The 19,895-nt window shown below is 53.9% G+C and overlaps 1 protein-coding gene across 1 annotated transcript in view; it reads right to left on the reverse strand.

Moving 5' to 3' along the window:
- Nucleotides 1–265: 265 nt before the first annotated feature.
- Nucleotides 266–19,895, reverse strand: part of SREBF2 (sterol regulatory element binding transcription factor 2) — a 62,883-nt gene continuing 43,253 nt past the window's right edge. Inside the window, exons 12-19 of the mRNA XM_041755377.1 lie at nucleotides 12,972–13,140; nucleotides 11,609–11,726; nucleotides 10,698–10,807; nucleotides 8,924–9,056; nucleotides 6,191–6,359; nucleotides 3,821–4,006; nucleotides 2,491–2,602; nucleotides 266–2,033 (exon numbers count right to left, since the gene is read on the reverse strand). Of these exons, the coding sequence (XP_041611311.1) occupies nucleotides 1,813–2,033; nucleotides 2,491–2,602; nucleotides 3,821–4,006; nucleotides 6,191–6,359; nucleotides 8,924–9,056; nucleotides 10,698–10,807; nucleotides 11,609–11,726; nucleotides 12,972–13,140 (1,218 nt within the window). The 3' untranslated portion in view covers nucleotides 266–1,812. The remainder of the gene's footprint in view (nucleotides 2,034–2,490; nucleotides 2,603–3,820; nucleotides 4,007–6,190; nucleotides 6,360–8,923; nucleotides 9,057–10,697; nucleotides 10,808–11,608; nucleotides 11,727–12,971; nucleotides 13,141–19,895) is intronic.

Consider the following 19,895-nt stretch of genomic DNA (forward strand, 5'->3'; position numbering starts at 1 on the left):
ACAGCTGCAGCCATGAGCAGCCATGAGCAGCCGGCTGTGTCCTGGACGGTGACCTCTGACCCCAGCAGCTCCTCCGGCTGCACTTTTATCCCAGACCCCGTCCCAGCCCTGCACTGTTGGGGAGGGGCTGCATGAAGCCTTCCAGGGGCCTCTCAGCAGAGGGAGGGCATCCTCCGTCCCGGACCCACCAGAAGCCCAGCCACGCAGCCACCTGGCTGGTCATGACAGCAGTCACGCTACAGACCCTCACACGCCTCATGCTGGGTGGTACCAATCTGTGTTTATTGAATCACCTACATCCAGGACACAGTGAATGATTCCATATCAAGGAAGCCATAGGTGTATCCCCGTCAGTGAAAAACCACCCCCTCCCGCCCCTAAACACTAATGAGAAAAGGCACGGTATATACACATGACACAAGGGCTGGCTCACCCGGCGGGCACAGGCCACAAATTACAGTGTGTGGGGGGACGAGCAGCAGGGAAAGACGGGTTCGGTCCAAGCTGAGCCACCTCAGCCCGTACTTGGCGTCAGGGCAGCCCCTGCCATGTGCAACCCCCAGTCCATGCGGGGCGGGGGGGGGGGGGGGGGCGCGAGGCCCTGGGCCCTGCCCACTCTCTACCCCACCCAGCCTGAGGCAGGAGGTGCACAGGCGGCCCCTATCGGCCTCCCAGCCTCCCAGCAGGCTCTGGGGTCTCAGGCAGTCCTTGGGTCCTGGTAGAAACAGCCTCGGGGGAGGCACCAAGCCAGGGATCCAGAAAAGGGGACGCACTCTTCCTCCCAGGACCCCTAGGAAGGTAGAGAGCCTCATCACTAGCGTCCACCTCGCGGAGGGGCCTGTCCCTGGGGAGGGACTGGGGGTTGGTCCTGGCCACCCCCGCTTATTTTCAGGTCATGAATTAGGGATAAAAATTGGCCGTGGAGGTAGGAATTGGGGTGGGAGGGCCTCTGGTCCTCAGTCCTGATGGGTGGCTCCGTCTCTCCCAGCCCCCCGGGGCCTACCCTGAGCTTGGGCTGCCATCCCAGGGGGCGGGCAGTGGGAAGGAACAGGACAATTAAATACGATACCATTTATTTTTTAAAAAAATTAAAAAATAATGCCAACATTATTTTATCCAAGCCCAGGCCTGCCCCCTCCCGCCGCTCACTTGCCTCCCCAGGGCTGGGCTCCCCTCCTTCCCCCGCTGTCCTGTGTAATGAGGAGAAAACAATGAACTGGCTTTGTCAGGCACAGGGGAGGGGACACAGACCCAAGGAGAGAAATAAAGATGCCACAGCAGCTCAGCCCTGCATCACGGCAAACCCAAGCACACGGATATAAAAACATCTGTATAAAAAGGGGGAAGGGGCGAGGGGGCACCGAGCCGTGGGTGAAGCACTCTGGTGCCCAGGGGCCTCCGTCCCCCACAGGGAAAGCCTGATAAAAAACAAGGAAGCAGGAGAGGAGGTGTTCAGAGAGAGAGAAGCTGGGGAGGGTGGCGGGCTGGGGGCAGGGGGCCAAGCAGCTTGGGAGCCCGGCTGCTCTCCCCTCAGGGAACTCAGCTCCTGCCCCCCACCCTGGCTCTCCTCTCCCAGACCCACGGGGCCCTGGACCACGGGCACCTTCCCGCAGCAGCGTTTGGGGCTCTGCCCAGGGGCCTGCCAGGCTCCGGTGGTCCAAGGGCCTTGGCAGGTGACAGCTCCGAAGACAAGGCTCAGCCCACCCCTCCCAGAACGAGCAGGGAGAGAGAGACCGCTGGACAGGGAGGAAGGAGAGACTCAGAGGGAGGAGGGAGAGGGAGGCGGGGTGCTGAGGGGACAGTGCCCAGGGGTCAGGAGGCGGCGATGGCCGTGCCGCCCCCCAACTTGACAATCATCTGCTGGCAGTCGTTGCAGGAGCGTCGGTCACCCGCCTTCTCCAGGGTGCGGGCCGCCTCAGCCAGCAGCACCGCCCGCTGGCCGGGGGAGGACAGGAAGGACAGGGGAAGGTGGCGGCAGGCCAGCAGGATGGCGGTGGCCCGCTCTCGCTGTCCGGGCCAGGCGTCCACCTCTCCTGTGGGAGTGAGCAGAGACGGACAGGAACCACTCACCCAGAGCCCTCCGTGACGCAGGCACTGCTGCAAGGGCTTGCTGTGGGCTCGCTTATTTAACCTCGGCCCACTCAGGATGGTAGGCTCTGGTGCTCCCCTGGCTCCCGGATGACAGGATGTGTGCGTGGCTAGCACCCCACATGGTGTGGCTCCAGGGCCCCGCACCGGGACAGTGTCTCCAGCCCTCCTGTCCTCACTCTTGAGGCTGGAGCCACAACCCGACCAAACCCCGGCCCCACAGGTTTGGGATCCTTCCCAGCAGCCCACGGAACCAGGCCTCAGCTGCTTCCATTCTCACACCACCTCTGAGACTCTGCAGGTAAGGATGTTCCCTGGGGCTCTGCCAAGGTAAGTGCTGGGCTGGGGCCCTGCTTCCTCCCTCCCCCACCAGGCCTAGAGCTGGGGCGCAGGCACACTCACCATGCTTGGTGCTCTGAGCAGTCCGCCGGCGCAGACTATGCTCCAGTAGCTGGTGGGTGCGGGTGGGGCTGGCTCCTGCCATCAGGCGCACAGTGGCTTCATGCAGGAACACCTGGGGGGTGCAGAGGGGGCCGCCTGTTTGTTCTCCCGTAGGTGCCTCTCTCGGCATCTTGTCTGCCACCCCCCATGGCCCTTCCCTCCACACCCCCTGCCCGGCTCTCCCCTGGGAAGTAACCACTGTCCTCACTCTGCCCTCCGATCCAAGCCAGACCCCTGGAGGAGCAGCAGGGAGACTGAGTCAAAAAAGAAGCAAAGGACTGCTCCCCTTTCCTGGAGACAAAGAGCACTGACATGCCCCCCGGGGTCGGAGGACCAGAGGCCTGGGTGCAGCCTCAAGTCCTGGAGGGGGCGGGGGGGGGGGGGCAGCCGGAGGAGAGGGAGAGCTGGGCTGGCACCAGAGAGTTTCCTTCAGAAAGCGAGGCCTGAAGGTTTCCAGGTGAAAGTACCGCTCTTCTGTGAACACAAGTCATTGGGGAATGGGAGGCAAGGCCTAGATCTGTAATTCTCTAACATCTCAAGGCCCCTCCCTACCTTCATGTCTCCATCTGTGGGGAGGGTCTGGGGTGCCACCCAGGAAGGCCACGGGGGAGGGGGGTGGGGGAGAAGGGGAGAGCCGCTAAAGAGATCAGCAGTGGGGGAGGTAGGACGGCAATGGTGCTTCAGGAGGAGGAGGCCTTTGATGGCCCCTGAAACTTGGGGCGCACTTCCTCTTCTCCCCAGCGGGGTTTGGGTCAGTGCTGACTATGGATATCTGCCCACTGTCTGCCCTGGCTCACCCTACACAGTGGCCCGAGTGACCCTGAGTGGGCCTGATGAGCAGCCTTGCTTTCTCAGGCCCTTCCCATCTCACTGATGCTTTTGGCCTTTTCACTTGAATTTTTAGAAAATAATTCAGGCAAGAATATGTTGAGTACATTACTCTAATTAGCAATAAAAATAAAACACACAAAAAAAGTATTTGGGTCCAATAAGCCCAATTATACAGCTACCCTCGGAGACTTCTCAGATCCCGTGGCCACCACCAAGGGGGTGCTGCGTGCAGCCAGGAGGCAGAACCAAAGCCCCCAGTGGCTCAGAAAATAATTAGATGAAGTTGTAGGGTGATTTTCTCACTCTGATACCAGTTAGAAAAACCAGAGTAGAGCCTCGTCCGTGCCCTTCCCACCCATCCCAGTGTTTGACCTCGGAGGGCCAAGGCTAGGGCCCCACACTGGGCCCCCCGGGTTCCAGGGCCCCTGCCTGCCTTCCCCTGGTGGCCGGTGCGCCTCACCTTGCGGTATGCTGGGCGGAAGCTGTGAGCCAGCCTGCGTAGGCTGCCCAGGTCCCGCTGGAAGCCAGCCAGTTCAGCACCTGATGCGTGGTACGTCTCGCCCAGAGCCTGGCTGGCGCCTGCCTGCTTTTGCCAAAGTGCTGTCCTCAGTGACAGTAGCAGGTCACAGGTCAGGAGCTGGACCACCTGTGTGATGAGCCACAAGGGAGGAGAAGGGTGACCGGCCCGTTGCTGGGACAGGCCCCGCCCAGCCCGACACTCAGCAGCTCCGGGAGGAAGTGGAGTGTCCCCGAGGAGTAGCAGCCTGGAAGACACTCTGCAGGGAGCAAGAGAACAGCTGATGGGCGAACTCGAGTCACAGCACCTAGTCCTTCTCGTGGCCCCGGGTGGGAGATCTGTTCTTCCCATTCTGTGGATGAGGAAGTGAGGCCCAGAGAGGGGCAGTAGCTTGTGTGTGGGAGACACACGGGGCAGGGCCAGGAAATAAACCCTCGTGGATCTGACAGAAAGGCTGGGGTTCCTCCCACCTCGCAGGAGCACCCCATGGCTGGCCTGGAGGCTGAGATACACAAAAGGTGCCATGGCCCTGCTAGTACATCAAGTAGGATCAAAGGGCCTGAAATGGCAGCACAGCCAGGGGATGGAGGAGGGGAAGGAGGAGCGGCTCACTCCAACAGAAGGCAGCAAGGCTCAGCCCAGGTGGTCCCTGCAGCTGGGGAAACAGGAGCCCAAGAAGGCGGAACCATGGAGCCATGGAATGCCTGGGTTTGGACCCACCGACCTAAATCAATTGTGGTTTTGCCACTGACCAGCACACGACTGAAGCTCTCAGTCTCCTCATCCACAACATGGCACCACAAGGCTGTTGTGTTACATGAGAGCACTGTTGTGGGTACCATGCCCAGCCTTGGGAAGTACTGTAAATGCCAGCTGCTATTGGGCACGGATGCCACAGGTGTGGGGCACGGTAGAGAGATCCTCTTGTCTGCATGACACCCACGAGGCTGGGCTGCCTGCCTGCCTGGCTCCCACCAGCACCAGGGTGAGGAGACAGCCCAGTCCTTTTGGAGAGGGATCACACGTGGACTCCCCCAGGACCTTCCTCTTCCTTTTTTTTTTTTTAAGGACCTTCCTCTTCTTGCCCCTTCACCAGGGCACTGGATCCACCCTGGACCCTGCTTCATGTCCGCTCAGTGCCCCTGACCCTTTGCCACACTGTTTTCTGGCTGATGACAGCCTCAAGGGGACACAGGTAAGGCTTTCCTCTTCAAACAAAACCTGACATTTCTAAGAGGTGAGTGTTGGGGGAGCACCTCTGGGCAGGGGTGGCAGCCTGGGTTGGATTCTGTCTTTTGAGAGATGCCACGATCCAGGGGGTCTCTTTCTTCCCAGCCCATTCTCCCATAAAGAATAAACTCCCATCAACTCTGAAGGACTTGAAGGGACCCCGACTGAGCCACCCGAGGGTGCTACGGCCTCTCTCATGTTCCCCAAACTCAGCTGAGACTACCCGGTTCCCTCACGAAGACAAACTCTACAGGAGACCAGCAGAGGACAGGTGCAAAGTGAGATGTGGCTCTTCCACGGGCCTGTGCTCTTGGGCCCTCTCTGCACGTTGCCTGTCCTGCAGGGTGGGCCTGCTTCCTGGGTTCACCCCAGTATCTGAGACCACTGACCACCTCTAGCCATAAATGCCAGGCTGGCCACTCGGGACCAAACCTCGGTGAGTCTCAGAGTCTGACCATAGCTCGCCCTTCCCTCTGTGGAGTAAAACCATTCCCTCCTGAGGGAGCAGGTGATGCTTTGCTTTTAGTTGTGTGCATTCCTTCCCTCCCCTCTCCCGGGATGGCCATGCCTCGGGGTCTAACATGACAGCGGTGCCCTCTAACAAGGCATAGGGAGAAGTCTCTCGAGGGCCAGGCAGGCCTCCATGATGCACTGTGGAAACATTGCACGGGTACCGCCAGAACATGCAATGCAACTACAATGCACCACAGCTGCCCGCTAGGAGGTGCCCGTCTGGCCACGGAGTGTCCGGGGTGGTCAGTCAGCTCAGGCTGCGTGTGTGGCAGGTAGGCGCCCATTCGCAGGCTGGCCCTCAGCAGCCTGGGGGAGTTGTGCAAGTGGCCTGGAGTAAACACAGAGCCCTGGCCAGCAAGATCTGGGACCCGGAAAACTCAGCAAAAGTGCAGGTGAAAACATGCTTGCCTGAAGGACTCAAAGGGACCCCGACTGAGTCAAGAGGCTATGTTTGGGGGAAAGGGACAGCTGGCCTGGTTTGTCTCCTACGTAGCCCCACACACTGGGTCCGAGTGCTCTTACCCACCACAGCTAAGCACCTCCCCGAGGCACCAGACAAGCCCCACTCACGTGGTTGAGGGTGAGGTCGCAGGTGGCCCCGCTAACGTTGAGGCTGCTCCACAGGTGGCCGCTGGCCCTCTCACAGTGGCAGAAGGAACTCTGCTGCCCATCCGCCTTCCCCAAGAGTGAGGTGTGCATGGCTCTGCAGGTGTGGAAGACGGCCTTCACCAGGGGGCTCCTGGGCAGTGAGAGGGAGGCAAGAGGCAAGAGGTCAGTGAGCATCACCGGGGTACCACGAGGAGGAGCCTGAGCTGGTGACACGTGGGCCTGTCCACTCCAATGCTGCCATGATGACCCCAGATCCGAAATACCAGCCCTGGATGAGGGCGGGCACCCCCTTCATCCAAGGAATGCTGGCAGAGCCCAGGCCTGGCGATGTAGCGGTGAACAACCCAAGTCCCTGCCTGCGGGCACGCACTCTCTAGCACAGGAGTCAGGTAATAAATGCACTGGACACTGAAGATGTGACGCCAGGTGGTGTAAGCGCCAGGAAGGAAAGTCAGGCAGAGGAAGGAGGAGGCATCTTATAAAGGATGGTGGTCAAGGATGTCCTCTCTGGAAAAGTGATTTTAGCAGAGACCTTAACAAACAGAGGAGTGAGCTGTGTGGCTTTCTATGGAGGATTCCGGGCAGAGGAGCAATAGGTGCAAAAGCCCCGAGTCTCTGACACACCGGAGAATATCCGGGGGCCAGCGTGGCTGGAGGGGAGGAAACAAGGAGAGCAGAGGGAGGGCAGGCCCTTCTCAGCCCAGCCGTGGCCCCGTTCCCCACCCCCACCCTACCCCTGCCTCTGCCTGCTACAGGATGCGGGCATGCGGAGCTCACCTCCTTTCCTTTCACATTCCTGTGCCTCTGTTGGCGTGGACGCAGGGGCGTGCCCATTCTCACCAGCCTGTCCCCTGAGACTTAGTCCTCCTGCTGTGCCCCTGGGCTGCCTTCTCCTGTCCTGCCCCCTATTAGCCTCCTCTGGCTGCCCACTGAGTCAGGCCCTTCGTATCCACCTCCGGTTCCCCTGACACCAACTTGTGGTTGATGGGCCTCCCTCCCTCTGGCCCAGACACCTCCCAGGGAAGAGAGGCACTGGCTGCCTCACGGAAGTCACGGCTGGCCTGGCAAAGGCAATCGCACCAGGTGCCCACAGGAGAAGAGCTTGTGCAGGTCTGGCCACTATCTACCTGCTCCTGGCTGTAATTTGCTCGTGTTCCCTGCTGCCTCTCAGAGCCTAGAACCCAGCTGGCACTGAGAGGGCCCTCAGTTAAGCATCCACCAAATAAATGATGGAATCATGGAAGAGGTCCAGGAGGCCCGGAAACAGGGCATGTGGCCAAGAGGAAAGGATCAGAGACTTGGGCTCAACCACCAGGACTGTCACTAAGGAGCCATCTAACCGTCAAACAATCTATAAAGTGGCCACAGTCCCACTTGCTGCCACCTATGGGGGCATAAAGTATTGACTCCATGATTTGCACCTGCTGAGGGGCCATCCCCTCAGAAGCTGGGTGTTCAACTCTCTAGAGAAACTAGTGTCTTTTCATAGAGCAGACTGGGGAGAGGCTGGGGAGGGTGGGGGTGGGGTCCCACAGCATCATTATCCCTAAGGACCCCAGGGTGACTGAATTCTGGGTGAGGCATGTCTGCTGAGGGTCTTAGCTTGATGCTAGGGCTCTGCTGCTCACATGAGGGGAATTTGGACAATTTCTTGCCATGTCCTCAGGCACACTGGCTGGGAGACAACACACACAGGGTAGGGTGCAAGGTAGGTGCTGACGGATTGGGGTGCCGACAACAGGTTACTTAAGTGAAATGGGGGTGTCAGACCTACCTTAGAGAATATTTTTTTTTTTTCAAGATTTTATTTATTTATTCAGAGACACACAGAGAGAGAAAGAGGCAGACACAGGCAGAGAGAGAAGCAGGCTCCATGCAGGGAGCCCGACGTAGGACTCGATAACAGGTCTCCAGGATCACACTCCGGGCTGCAGGTGGCGCTAAACTGCTGTGCCACCAGGGCTGCCCTACCTTAGAGAATCTGCCTAGACATTCTTTTCTCAGCTCTTTCCTGCTCTCCTGGTTAATAGTCTGCTTGACAGGAAATGTTCCAGCCTTGGCTCTGAGGACAGGACCTGCTGGAGCATTTTACTACTTCTCTGGGGTTGCAGAAGATGTTAGGGACACTCAGTCAGAAACAGCCAGTGTCAGCAGGCAGTGCCAAAGGCATCCAAGAGGCAGGCGTGAGTCTCCCAGGAGGAATGTCAAAAGCTCTCCAGTTATGCCTTGTGCTATGGGCCCAAGGCCCTTTGAGTGATATGGCTGAGGTGGCTAGAAGGAAAATGGGTCCAGTGTTGGCCCACAAGAGAGGGATCTTCGGGGCCCCTCACAGCCCGTGCTGGCTGGGAGCCACCTTCCATGAGCTTCCAGAGATGCCAGGAGCCACACTGCCCTCCCTCTAGCTTGTGGCTCCATGGACAATGGGGGAGGTGGCCCTGGAATCAGCAGGTAGCTGCAAGGACAGCACAGGCACGGATGGGGTGCTTGCCAAGCTTGGTATCTCCATGCCGCCCTCTTCCTCCCGCTGGCTCTCTCCTTCCATCTATCATGTAGTCCCTGGGCTGCCTGACCTTTCACTCCAACGACCACTCAGACTTGCCTGTTCCTGCTAACACAGAACAGTGGGCCTGGCACCCCTGGCTTTAGGGAATCCCCTGGAAAGAAGCAAGTAAGTCATCAAGGAGGCTTACGTACTCTGTTACTTCCAGGGCTTTGGGGACACGCTCTACTTCGGTAAAATGAGTGCGTACAGCTGCGTCGTCTCCCTGGAGCCAGCTGATGGCCACAGTGATGGCGGATGTCCACCACCGACAGATGACATCTGGACCTAGGAGGGAATAGTACCAAACATTACTCTAGCACCATAGACCTCCGGCACTCAGCCTGGCTGCCTGCACCTAGTCCCCGTGTGCACAAGCCATCACTACCATCTGGTAATGGGCTGGGGACCTTTGGGTTGCCCTCTCATGCAATTCTGGTGGTCACGAGCCAGGACCATCTTTTGGAAAGTGTTTGGCAATCTGTATGGAGAGCCTTAAAGATGCTCACTCCTATTAATCTAGTAATCCCATCTTGGGCAAGCTATCACAAAAAATTGGCCTAAATAGAGAAAAAAAGTAGAACAAAGATGTTTACTATAGTATAATTTTTTTTAAAAGATTTTGTTTATTCATGAGAGACATAGAAAGAGGCAGAGACAGACGCAGAGGGAGAAGCAGGCTCCACGCAGGGAGCCCAATGTGCGACTCGACCACGGGACCATGCGACCATGCCCTGAGCCAAAGGCAGATGACGCCCAAGTACCGAGCCACCCAGGCATCCCTGTAGTATAATTTTTAAAAAAGATTTGAGAGAGAGAGAGAGAGAAAGCACATATGCGCACGAACAGGGAGGAGGGGCAGAGGGAGAGAGAGAGAATCTCAAGCAGATGCCCCTCCCAGCAATCTCACCACCCTGAGATCATGACCTGAGCCAAAATCAAGAGTCAGATGCTCAACCAACTGAGCCACCCAGGTGCCCCTATAGTGTACTTTTTCAGTAAAATGCTGGAAACAACCTGAATCTCTAAGAGTCATGAAAAACGGGGCTTCTCAAGTGTTTGCAGTAAGAAGCTCTTGTTAGAATCTTTAGTGTTTCCCTATCAGAGGCTCAGTTTTCTCAGCTGCAGGATGATGGTGTTAGTGGTCTCACAAAGCCAGGGGTGGGTGGTGGGTGGGGGGCGGAAGTGTTAAGTAAGATAAAAGGTGGAAGAGCCTTGCTTCTTTAAAGCTAGGCCAAAAAACAAAAACAAAAACAAAAACAAACAAAACAAAACAAAAAAAATAAATAAATAAAGCTAGGCCACCTGGTCAGGGATCATGATGGGGCAGCTCCTTTTTTCTGGAATCCTTTCCTCCCTGGGGAGAATGGCCAGGAGAGAGCTTGACAGCCTCCTTCTCCCAGCAGCCTTGAAACAGCTGCTAGGCCATCATCCTGATGGCAGTCGAGAGATGGAAACAAAGAATGTCCTGGTGCCTATTCAGTCAGTGGCTTGCACCAGCTCAACCAATGGGTAGCTGCAGAGCAGTACAGATACCCGGATCAAAAAGTCTCTTCAGCAGACAGCGTCAAACCCAAAAGCAGCCCTGGGACCACTGTGCATCAGAGAGTGAGCCGCCACTACTTGCACCACTTGCTGCCCAGTCTGGGTGTTTGGGAAGATGTCTGCCCCACTCGGCTAGGGCCCAGGAAATATATTCACTGTTCACCGTCATACTTTGAGGAGAATCATTATTTCCTATCTCCAGAATCCCACTCAGCAGGGTAACTATGGGTGGGGGCTACGTGTGGGCCACAGACCCATGCTTCAGGTCCAGGGAAGAGTGTCTGGTGCACACTCATCACTGCCCTGGAGCCCCTGGGACAAAGGGGCTGTGAGGAGTGAATTATGCAACATGAGGCCCGCAGAGCCACCCTGTAGGGTGCTTACCAAGGGCCGACTTGAGCACGGAGCTGCTGGAGAAGGGCGGGGTCACAATCCCCACAGAGTCCACAAAAGAATTCAGTAATTTCAGGTACTCCAGAGCATTAGAGAATTCGCTAGAGAGAAAAGAAACGGCTTTACTGTATATTGGGATGTACAGAAGGCCCACCCTTGTGGTTAGCACCTGTGCCCCAGTTCTGAAAGCCAGTGGCCATTGTGGCCCCTTACCCCCCCTCACCAAGCACACCCTGAGCCCTGCCCCCATGCCAGTCAGTCTCCACAGGCCTTCTTTGCCTGTCCCTGGGCCACTCCTGATGCTCCAGCCTTTCTCTTTCTGACTCCTCCCCTCAAGGCCTAATTCAAGCATCATCTCCTCCCACAAAGCTGCTGATGTCACAGGACAGAACTGCCCTCCCTGCCCTGCTCACATGCACTCTGGGCAGGACCTGGGCTTTGTAGGGCAGTGACCCCGGCACCTGTCTGCCCTACAGGTCTTATCTTGTTACTCTGAGGAGGTAACTCAATTGCTGTGTAAGAGAAAGAAACTGCTTGGCACACTGCGTTCCCCAGAAGACTGCCTTTTGCTCAGCCTTCCACGTTCTACTCCTATGCCCCCTCCAGGCCACCCCTCCCCACCCCAAAAAGCAGCGCAACCTAGCCACATCTCTGATCCGCTCCAAGAACTGCCTCTGTGGAGGTATGGGGAAAGGACGAGGGGAAAAGCAGCACACTTGGTGTGAGAGGGCAAAGAGGTCAGGTCAGAGCTCACTCGGGACTCTCACAGGGCTCCCAGGTTTGAGAAAAAAAGACCAAGGAATCATTCCATTTCCCTGCAGACCCTGCACAAAGGCTTGTTTCCTGCCAGGTGTGTGAACCTCGCAGATGACCGAGGCAGGGGCGCATCCGGGGAACGTTACCAGCTCTCTTCTTCCTGGTCTCCAGCCTTCTTCTTGGCCTGAGGCTTCACCAGTGATTCAACTGCTCGCTCCAGCAGGTTCTTGCAGAAGGCCTGGTGGACCTGTGCGATGGGGTCAGCTGAAGAAGAGGGGAAAAGCCAAAAGGGTCAGCTGGTCTTATCGTGAGCCCATTTTGTCTTTGCAGAGAAAATGAAGGGTGGGGAGAGGGACCTGAGGAACAGCTCTCCTCTCTGAATGAGGATCAAAGCCCCTTCTCAACCAAAGCCTGGAACCACCCTGTTAGGTGGCCGGAAGGTGGTGGGGAGGTGTGTGGTGCTGTCTCCTTGCACAGTACTTAGTACTTCAAGGTTGGGGCTGCAAGCCTCATCAGTAAACAGAAAATGGGAGGGACAGTCAGCCAAGGAGAACAAGGAGGTGGCCACTGCCTTGACATGACACAGAAGACCTGCTTTCCAGACCTCTGTGGCCAGCGATGGTCTGCCGTGCTTGCAACGGCTGTCATTACCAAGTCCCCAATGGCAGGCCTGAAGCAGGGTGGCAGTGGCCCCTTACTTCCCCTCACACGTGTAGATGTGGGGGCCTCCATCTGACAAGGATGGGGAGGCAGGGCACATTCTGGGCAATGAGGCCTAGAAAGAGCCTGTGCGAGGCGAGAAGGCCTGTGAAGTCTGCAGTGTAGACAAAGCAGACTGTGGGGATGGAGTTGAGACTAAGGATTGGTTTCACTTTTATCCTTTCTTTTTATGTCATGCACCATTCTTATATTGAGCAAAAAGTTATCATTAAAAAAAAGGGTAGCAGAAGCTCACACACAGACCATACCTGCAGAACATGCCTCACTCTCCCCAGGCTCCCACTTTAGAGGGGAACGCACGCGGGGAGCAGAAAGCCACTGACCGCTCAAGTCTGAGAGTGGGACAAGTCGCCTCCAATCACTGTCAAATGCCAGGGACTGCAAGCCAGTGTCTCCTCTGCTCCCTGGAGCCCTGTCGCCACCACCACTCTGAGCACTTGATGACCGCCTGTCACCTACTGCTCTCTAACTGCTCCTTATACACATCTGCTTTCCAGGGGGCCCAGAAGGTGGGAGCCAGAGAACAGTAACTCCACACATCCTGTGTGTCTCCAAAGCAGCCAGAACGAGGGCAAGAACAGGGTGGAGAGGTATGGACCACAGGCTTTGAATGTCAGAGACAGGCGAGCTGCATACCGAGCCTAGCTAACCAGGCTTGTGGCGTCCCCGAGCTTTGGGGAAAACAAGACTGAGACCACCTGTGTCCCCATGTGTTTGGAGCACAGTCCCCCTGAAGTACTGGTGGCTCTCGTGACTGCTGCCAATCCCCAGTGGCTGCAGAATTCTCACCTGGGTTCCTCTGAGCACAGTACAGACTCTCCTTGGCAGCCGACTTCACCGACCAGCTCCGCTCCATGAAAAACTTCTGGCCCAGGGGGTGGCACAGCCAGCGCAGTGAGTCAGGGACGGCGCTGCGCTCTGGGCCACACAGGCTCTGGGCTCTACTGAGGAAGTAGCTCTGTGGACAGACAAGGACCAGGGGTGATTTCAGGGCGGCAGAATGCTGGCTGCAGCCACCCTGGGGTCATCAGAAAGCACGATGACGGTGGAAACAGGCTGGGAAAGATCAGCGGGAGGGCCGGAACCCCCCCCCCCCCCCCCCCCCCCGCCGCCTCCATCCCCGGGAGTAAACGCCACCAGTGAAACTAGAGCAAGTGGCTCTAGTAGAGCCTGCCGGGCATGGTGACCAGGCACAGCCTGCAGCAGGAGGGATGGACAGGGTTTCAGGGTACCTGTGGGGACCCGTGGCACCCTGCCCTGCTCCGTCTGCCTCACCCCTCCTGGAATCTCCCTCTGGCCCTGCTGGCATTCAACCTGCAGGGATTGGGAGGGGGTGGATCATGTGGGAGAGGTCACAGGGGCCCCCCAGCTGCATTTCCACCTACAGCCCTGTGAAGGCCTGTGTCCCAGCCAGGTGGCCCCTTGGATCCTGGGGCTTTTCCTTCTCTGTCCTTTCTATTACTTATCTCTTAGGATATTTTTAGGCAAAACTGTGTTCTGCTTTGACTGATTTTTCATCTCTTTTACTTCTGAGTATGAAGAGTATAGAAAAGGCACACAGCAACAGTCACACTGGAAGGCACCAAAGTGAAGGGTAGCAGCCCCGAGGCTCCTCTAAGGACCCATGCAGGCATGTGTGCATATGATGATGTCTCCCCACCAAGAACTGCCCCTGAAGGGCTTTATTTAACCCTAAAGGGACCACCACATCATCCCTAGACGATTCCCGGATGTGAACACTAGCCTGAGAGGGAAGGCTAGGAAAGACTTTGAGAGCCCCTTCTCTGGGAAGCTCGAAGCCAGTGCCCTCATCTTCCAGGACCCTCCTCTACCTGCAGGTAACAGGCTCCCAGGAAGAACTGCAGACACGCTGTCTCTCCATGTTTTCAGAAATCCTGTCAATTACTGAGTGAGGATATTGTTACTCTAAAACCCATGATTTCCAACCCATGAAACTGCTCAATGCAGGCTCATCTGAATGAGGAGCTGAGCAGAGAAGGATGGGAGGGAGGCAGAAGTACAACCCCCAGGGCTCAGGAAGCCCAGAGGGGCCACTGGGACATGCTCTCGGCCTTCGGCCTTCGCACTTCCTCCCTGGCGCCCACAATGAGGGCAGCGCCTCCGTGTCTGGTTCAGCGTGATGGGTCTGACCTTTACTGGGCTCTAAGTAGCCATCAGCTAATATAACAGCTTCAGAAGACTTGAATGCCAGGGTCAGAAATAGCACCACCAGCCAGAGTGCCACTCAGGGAACAGACAGAGATGATGGACTCTCCTGGGGTGGGGGCAGGAGATCTGGAGAGTGGAGCCTGAATCTGAGAGAAAATGACCTGGCCAAACTGCTCTATGGAGAAACTCTAGTACAATCACGAATCTTCCCCGAAGTCTCTCATCACGGGGCCAGCAGCACTAATGGCCTCCCCTACTCTTTGCAGACCGCTGTATTTGAGATGGGACACTGGAGATCAAGTGCGGAGGAAATCCATGACCACCTCCTGACTGTCAACAGAGTGCTTGCTGAATCTGAGCCAGTAACTGCAGTGGAGGAGCCTGAACTGAACAGAGAGAGGTTAGGGGTGGGGTGGTGGCAATCCCGGGGCCTCTGAAGTCAGAGAACCTTCTACCACTTGCCTGATAAGCAAGGGAGCAGGGTGCTGCTTCAGGGGAAGCTGAAAACCACTGGTTCTTCAGAAGGGCCCAAACGTCACCAAATGAAGCAGCAATAAAGCCTGATAGGTGGTTTTACAAGAGGAACCCAAGGAATGATTAAGGAAATCATTCAGTTAGAGTACATTTTAAAGCTTAATTCTTAAGAAAAACCTTAGTTTTAAGACATCTATCTCAGTGCCCGTGCGTGCGTGTGTGAGAGAGCTGGAGTTTAGTGGTTTGAATTAATAAGACATATAAATCCTGAGATATAATCATCTACAGTATAATTTCTAGAAGGCAAACTGAAAGAATAACTTCTGTTGCTCTTTTAATTTTCTTGGCATTATCACTCTGATAATTTCCCTAAATTCTTTTTTTTTTATGATTTTATTTATTTATTCATGAGACACACACACACACACACACACACACACACACACACACACAGAGGCACAGATACAGGCAGAGTGAGAAGCGGGCTTCATGCAGGGAGCCTGACGTGGGACTCAATCCCGGGTCTCCAGGATCACGCCTTGGGCTGAAGGCAGCACTTAACTGCTGAGCCACCTGGGCTGCCCTAATTTCTCTAAATTCTACAGACACCAGAATCCACCCAAGCTATGGCCTATGAGCCCCCGTTCCTCTAACTCATCTGCTAACTGCCAAACTGAGCAGCCATGTCAGGAGACTCAGAACTGCTTAGATCCTGAGAGCCACCCTGAAGTCCCAATTCTACATTGTCTTCCCACACCAGGCTTACCCTATGGTTCTCAAACTGTGTGCCCAGGTACCCCCAAGCACCACAGGGAGCCTGCAGGTGCACCACTGGATATTTCACATTTCTGAGGTAAATATAGCCGTGCCCAACATGAGTCAGACACCACTTAAACTACTAAGTGGTGGTAGTTTGAAGTCTCGACGTGAGACTGCACAACCTTCCTTTGGATGATGTCATAGCTTCACGAAGCTGAGTTTTTAGAGGCTGTTGTAGTAAAAAGCAAGCGTTGGTGGTGTTACCAGAAGTTGGTGGTGCTACTCTGATTTCAAGGCTTGAGAAGGTTTGCAACACCCAACAGGCACATGTATGTACCCCAGCAGTCAATTATTTACAGTTATCAAGAATAAAAATACAGGATGTCTGGGTGGCTCAGTGGTTCAGTGTCTGCCTTCAGCTCAGGTCGTGATCCCAGGGTCCTGGGATCGAGTCCCACATCAGACTTTCCACAGAGAGCCTGCTTCTCCCTCTGTCTATGTCTCTGCCTCTCTCTGTGTTTCTCATGAATAAATAAATAAAAATCTTTAAATAAATAAAAATATTATTTCTTCTTTCAATTTTGTGTCTATTTCTTTATTGGCTACTAAATTGTTAAGACCTAAATGTGCATTAAGATGTCTGTATATAACTAATTAATAAACAGAACAGTTAGGTATTTCTTTTAGCCCAGGGCAACCATGTAAAAATTACTGAGGACACAAAGAGTGCCATGAATGGAGAAAGACTGGGAACCTCTGGTTTAAACCATTTTCACAGAGTCCAGCCTTCTGCTTGCCCTCAAAGCCCGACTCATTTGCTAGCTGACTGAATTCAGCTGCATTTGACTGAATTCAAAGCTTCTTCCTCTTTAAGTACTGTCTGGGTCTGCTAGTCTGGCACCTCTCAAGAGAAGCCAACAGATGAAAGGAGTGGTTACTTTCCTAGAAATCAGTTCCTCTTCTTTGTCCACCTTACTGAAATGCAAATCTGGCAATACCATCGGTGTTCCAGATATTTATGCCTTCTGAGCGAGCTCACCACTTTGAGAGATTTCACCTCAGGGGAGACTCATACAACAAGTGGGTGAGGAGAGTGTGTGGTGACACTGTCGGCAGCACCGTAACTGCATATATTAGAGGCAACTGAACATGCCCCGGCAAACGTGCTAGAGTACCAGGTACCTCTCTGTGGAGTAAGAAGGTAGCAAAGAAAGAGGCCCACGGCTCATTGTTTGGTTGACAAAGCAAGTGGCAGAACAGGGTTTCTGGTAGGATCACATTTTTTTTTTTTAAAGATTTATTTATTTATTTATGATAGACATAGAGAGAGAGAGAGGCAGAGACACAGGCAGAGGGAGAAGCAGGCTCCATGCCAGGAGCCTGATGTGGAACTTGATCCCGGGACCCCAGGATCGCGCCTTGGGCCAAAGGCAGGCACCAAACCGTTCAGCCACCCAGGGATCCCCTGGTAGGATCACATTAAATAGATAATGCGTGTATGTTAGTACATGCAAGGAGGAAACTCTGAGGAAATACACAGTGACTGCTTACCCTTTGTTAGACATATCAGATGTTTTTGGGGAGAGGGGCTCATGGGCAGGGACAGTTTCAAGGGCACCATCTTCCTGATCCTTGGCTGCCACACATATACCCTCCTCAAGCAGGCTGAGTCCCTCTGAAGCGTTGCTGCGTCTTGGCAGTAAGGACAGTCAAAACCCCAGGGGGGGGCTTTCAGTATGATAGGATGATCTCAACATTTATAGGGGAAGGTAAAGGGCACAAGCTAGTCACTAAAGCTAGAGGGCTGACACTTCCAGATATCAGACACATTAGAAGACTCAACCATTAGGGTGTGTGGTGGTGGTGCATCGAGAAGCAGACTCGTTACACATGGGCACTTGATTTATGACAAAAGTGCCAGTTTGTCCAACGGGGCAATGACAAGCATTTTAATAATAGAGCCTGGGGCAGGGAGATATCCATATAGGAAAATAAAGTAGATCTTGCATCTCTACCTTCACCTCACACAAAAGTCAATTCCAGGTGGATATGGGTTTGGGTGTGGAAACAGAAAGCACAGCGACTGGCGAGAAACCCAGTAGAGTGTCTGTAACTGAGACAGGACAAAAATGCACTGAACAGGACAGAAAGTGTCTGTGATAGGAAAGACTAAACGTCTCATTTCATGAACATTAACAACTTGTGCTCATCAACGGACACCATTAAGAGAGAGATTAGGCGGGACCCCTGGGTGGCTCAGTTCCTTGAAGGTCTGACTCTTGGTTTCGTCTCTGCTCATGATCTCAGGGTCGTGAGATCGAGCCCCAAGTCAGGCTCTGTGCTCAGGGTGGAGTCTGCTTGAGATTCTCTGCCCCTCCCCCATTTCCCCCAACCCCCCGCTCTCTCTCTCTAATATAAATAGGGGCACCTGGGTGGCTCGGCTGGCTAAGCATTCGACTCTTGGTTTTGGCTCAAGTCATTATCTCAGTGAGGAGTCTGCTTGAGATTCTCTCTCTCCCTCTTCCCTCTCCCTGCTCGTGCTCTCTCTCAAATAAATCAATCTTAAAAAAAAAAAAAAGAGAGAAACTAGGCAAGCACAAGAGGGAGATACACACAAAGCACATATCCAACAAAGGATCAAAGCCAAAATAAATAACCTTGAATCAATAGACAGACATGTCAAATAAACAGGTAATACACTTGAACGTGATTTTCACAAAAGAAATTATCCAAATGGCCAATAAAACGGTGCTCAACATCATTAACGCCCTAGAAATTACCAATGAAAACCAGAAAGGCCAGAAATGATACTATCATGTGTTTGGAGAGGATGTAGAACTGGAACTTTCTTTCATACACTGCGGGAGGAGTGGCAACTGGTACAACTGCTCTGGAAAACTGTTAGGGGGCAGCCCAGGTGGCTTGGCGGTTTAGCACCAACTTCAGCCCAGGGCCTGATCCTAGAGACCCAGGATCGAGTCCCACATCAGGCTCCTTGCATGGAGCCTGCTTCTCCCTCTGCCTGTGTCTCTGCCCCCCACCCCCCGTCTCTCATTAATAAATAAAATCTTAAAAAAAACAAAACAAAACTGTTAGGCATTGTCTACTGAAGCTGAACATACGTGTAACCACTGACCTAGCAATACCATCCCTAGAAGTGCAATCACACGCTCACCAAAGAACGAACAAGGATGTTCACAGCAGTGCTGTTCATAGTAACCAAGAATAGGAAACAACTCAAAAAGTCCATCTCTAAGTCTAGGCACAGAATGGAATACCGTAGAACAATGAATCTTACACACGACACTGCGTGAAAGCAGCTGGACACATATACTACATGCTGTGTGACTCTCCTATAACGTTCCAACACAGGCAAAACACCTAAGTGATCCGGATGGTGGTTACCCTGGTGGGAGGCCTTGGCAGTAGGGGGAGTATGCTGACTGCAGGGGGCCCAAGGGATGCTTCTGGGGTCCTGGTTCTGTTCTGTTCTTGATCTGTCTGCTGGCTGTATGAGTATATTCATTTTGTGAAGTCACTGAACTGTGTATTTAGGACTTGTGCACTTTTCTACATGGATATTATACTTCAGTAAAACATTTACAGAAATAACAAATAAGAGGCAGATTAAATTATGGTGCCAGAATTCAGAATAACAGTTATCTTTGTAGGGGGCAGTGTGAACAAAAGCCCGCAAAAGCTTCTGGGGGTGATGGGAAGTTCTACTTCTTCTTTCAAAGATTTTATTTTTTTATTTTTTATTTTTTTTAAAAGCAAGTTTATTTTATCCTCTTACTATGCCTCAGTTGTTTTTATAAGATTTTTTTTTTTTTTAATGATAGCCACACACACAGAGAGAGAGAGAGAGAGAGAGAGAGAGAGAGAGGCAGAGACATAGGCAGAGGGAGAAGCAGACTCCATGCACCGGGAGCCCAACGTGGGATTCGATCCCGGGTCTCCAGGATCGCGCCCTGGGCCAAAGGCAGGTGCTAAACCGCTGCGCCACCCAGGGATCCCATATTTTTAAGTAATCTCCATACCTAATGTGGGGCTCGAACTCACAACCTGAGATCAAGAGTCATGTGTTCCACTCACTGAACTGGCCAGGCGCCCCAGAAGTCCTACTTCTTGATCTGGACAACTGCTGTTACATGGGTGAGTTCACTTTGCGAAAATTCAACAAACTGTAAATTAAAATGCTCACATTTTTCTATATGTGCATTGTATTTTGATACAACTAATGTCTTCGAAATGCTTTCTGGGGGCAGAAAAGTTACAAGTGGGATGACATTGACCCAGAGCACTAGGACA

Source organism: Vulpes lagopus, chromosome 5 (assembly GCF_018345385.1).
Source record: "Vulpes lagopus strain Blue_001 chromosome 5, ASM1834538v1, whole genome shotgun sequence".
In the NCBI taxonomy this organism is placed as follows: domain Eukaryota; kingdom Metazoa; phylum Chordata; class Mammalia; order Carnivora; family Canidae; genus Vulpes; species Vulpes lagopus.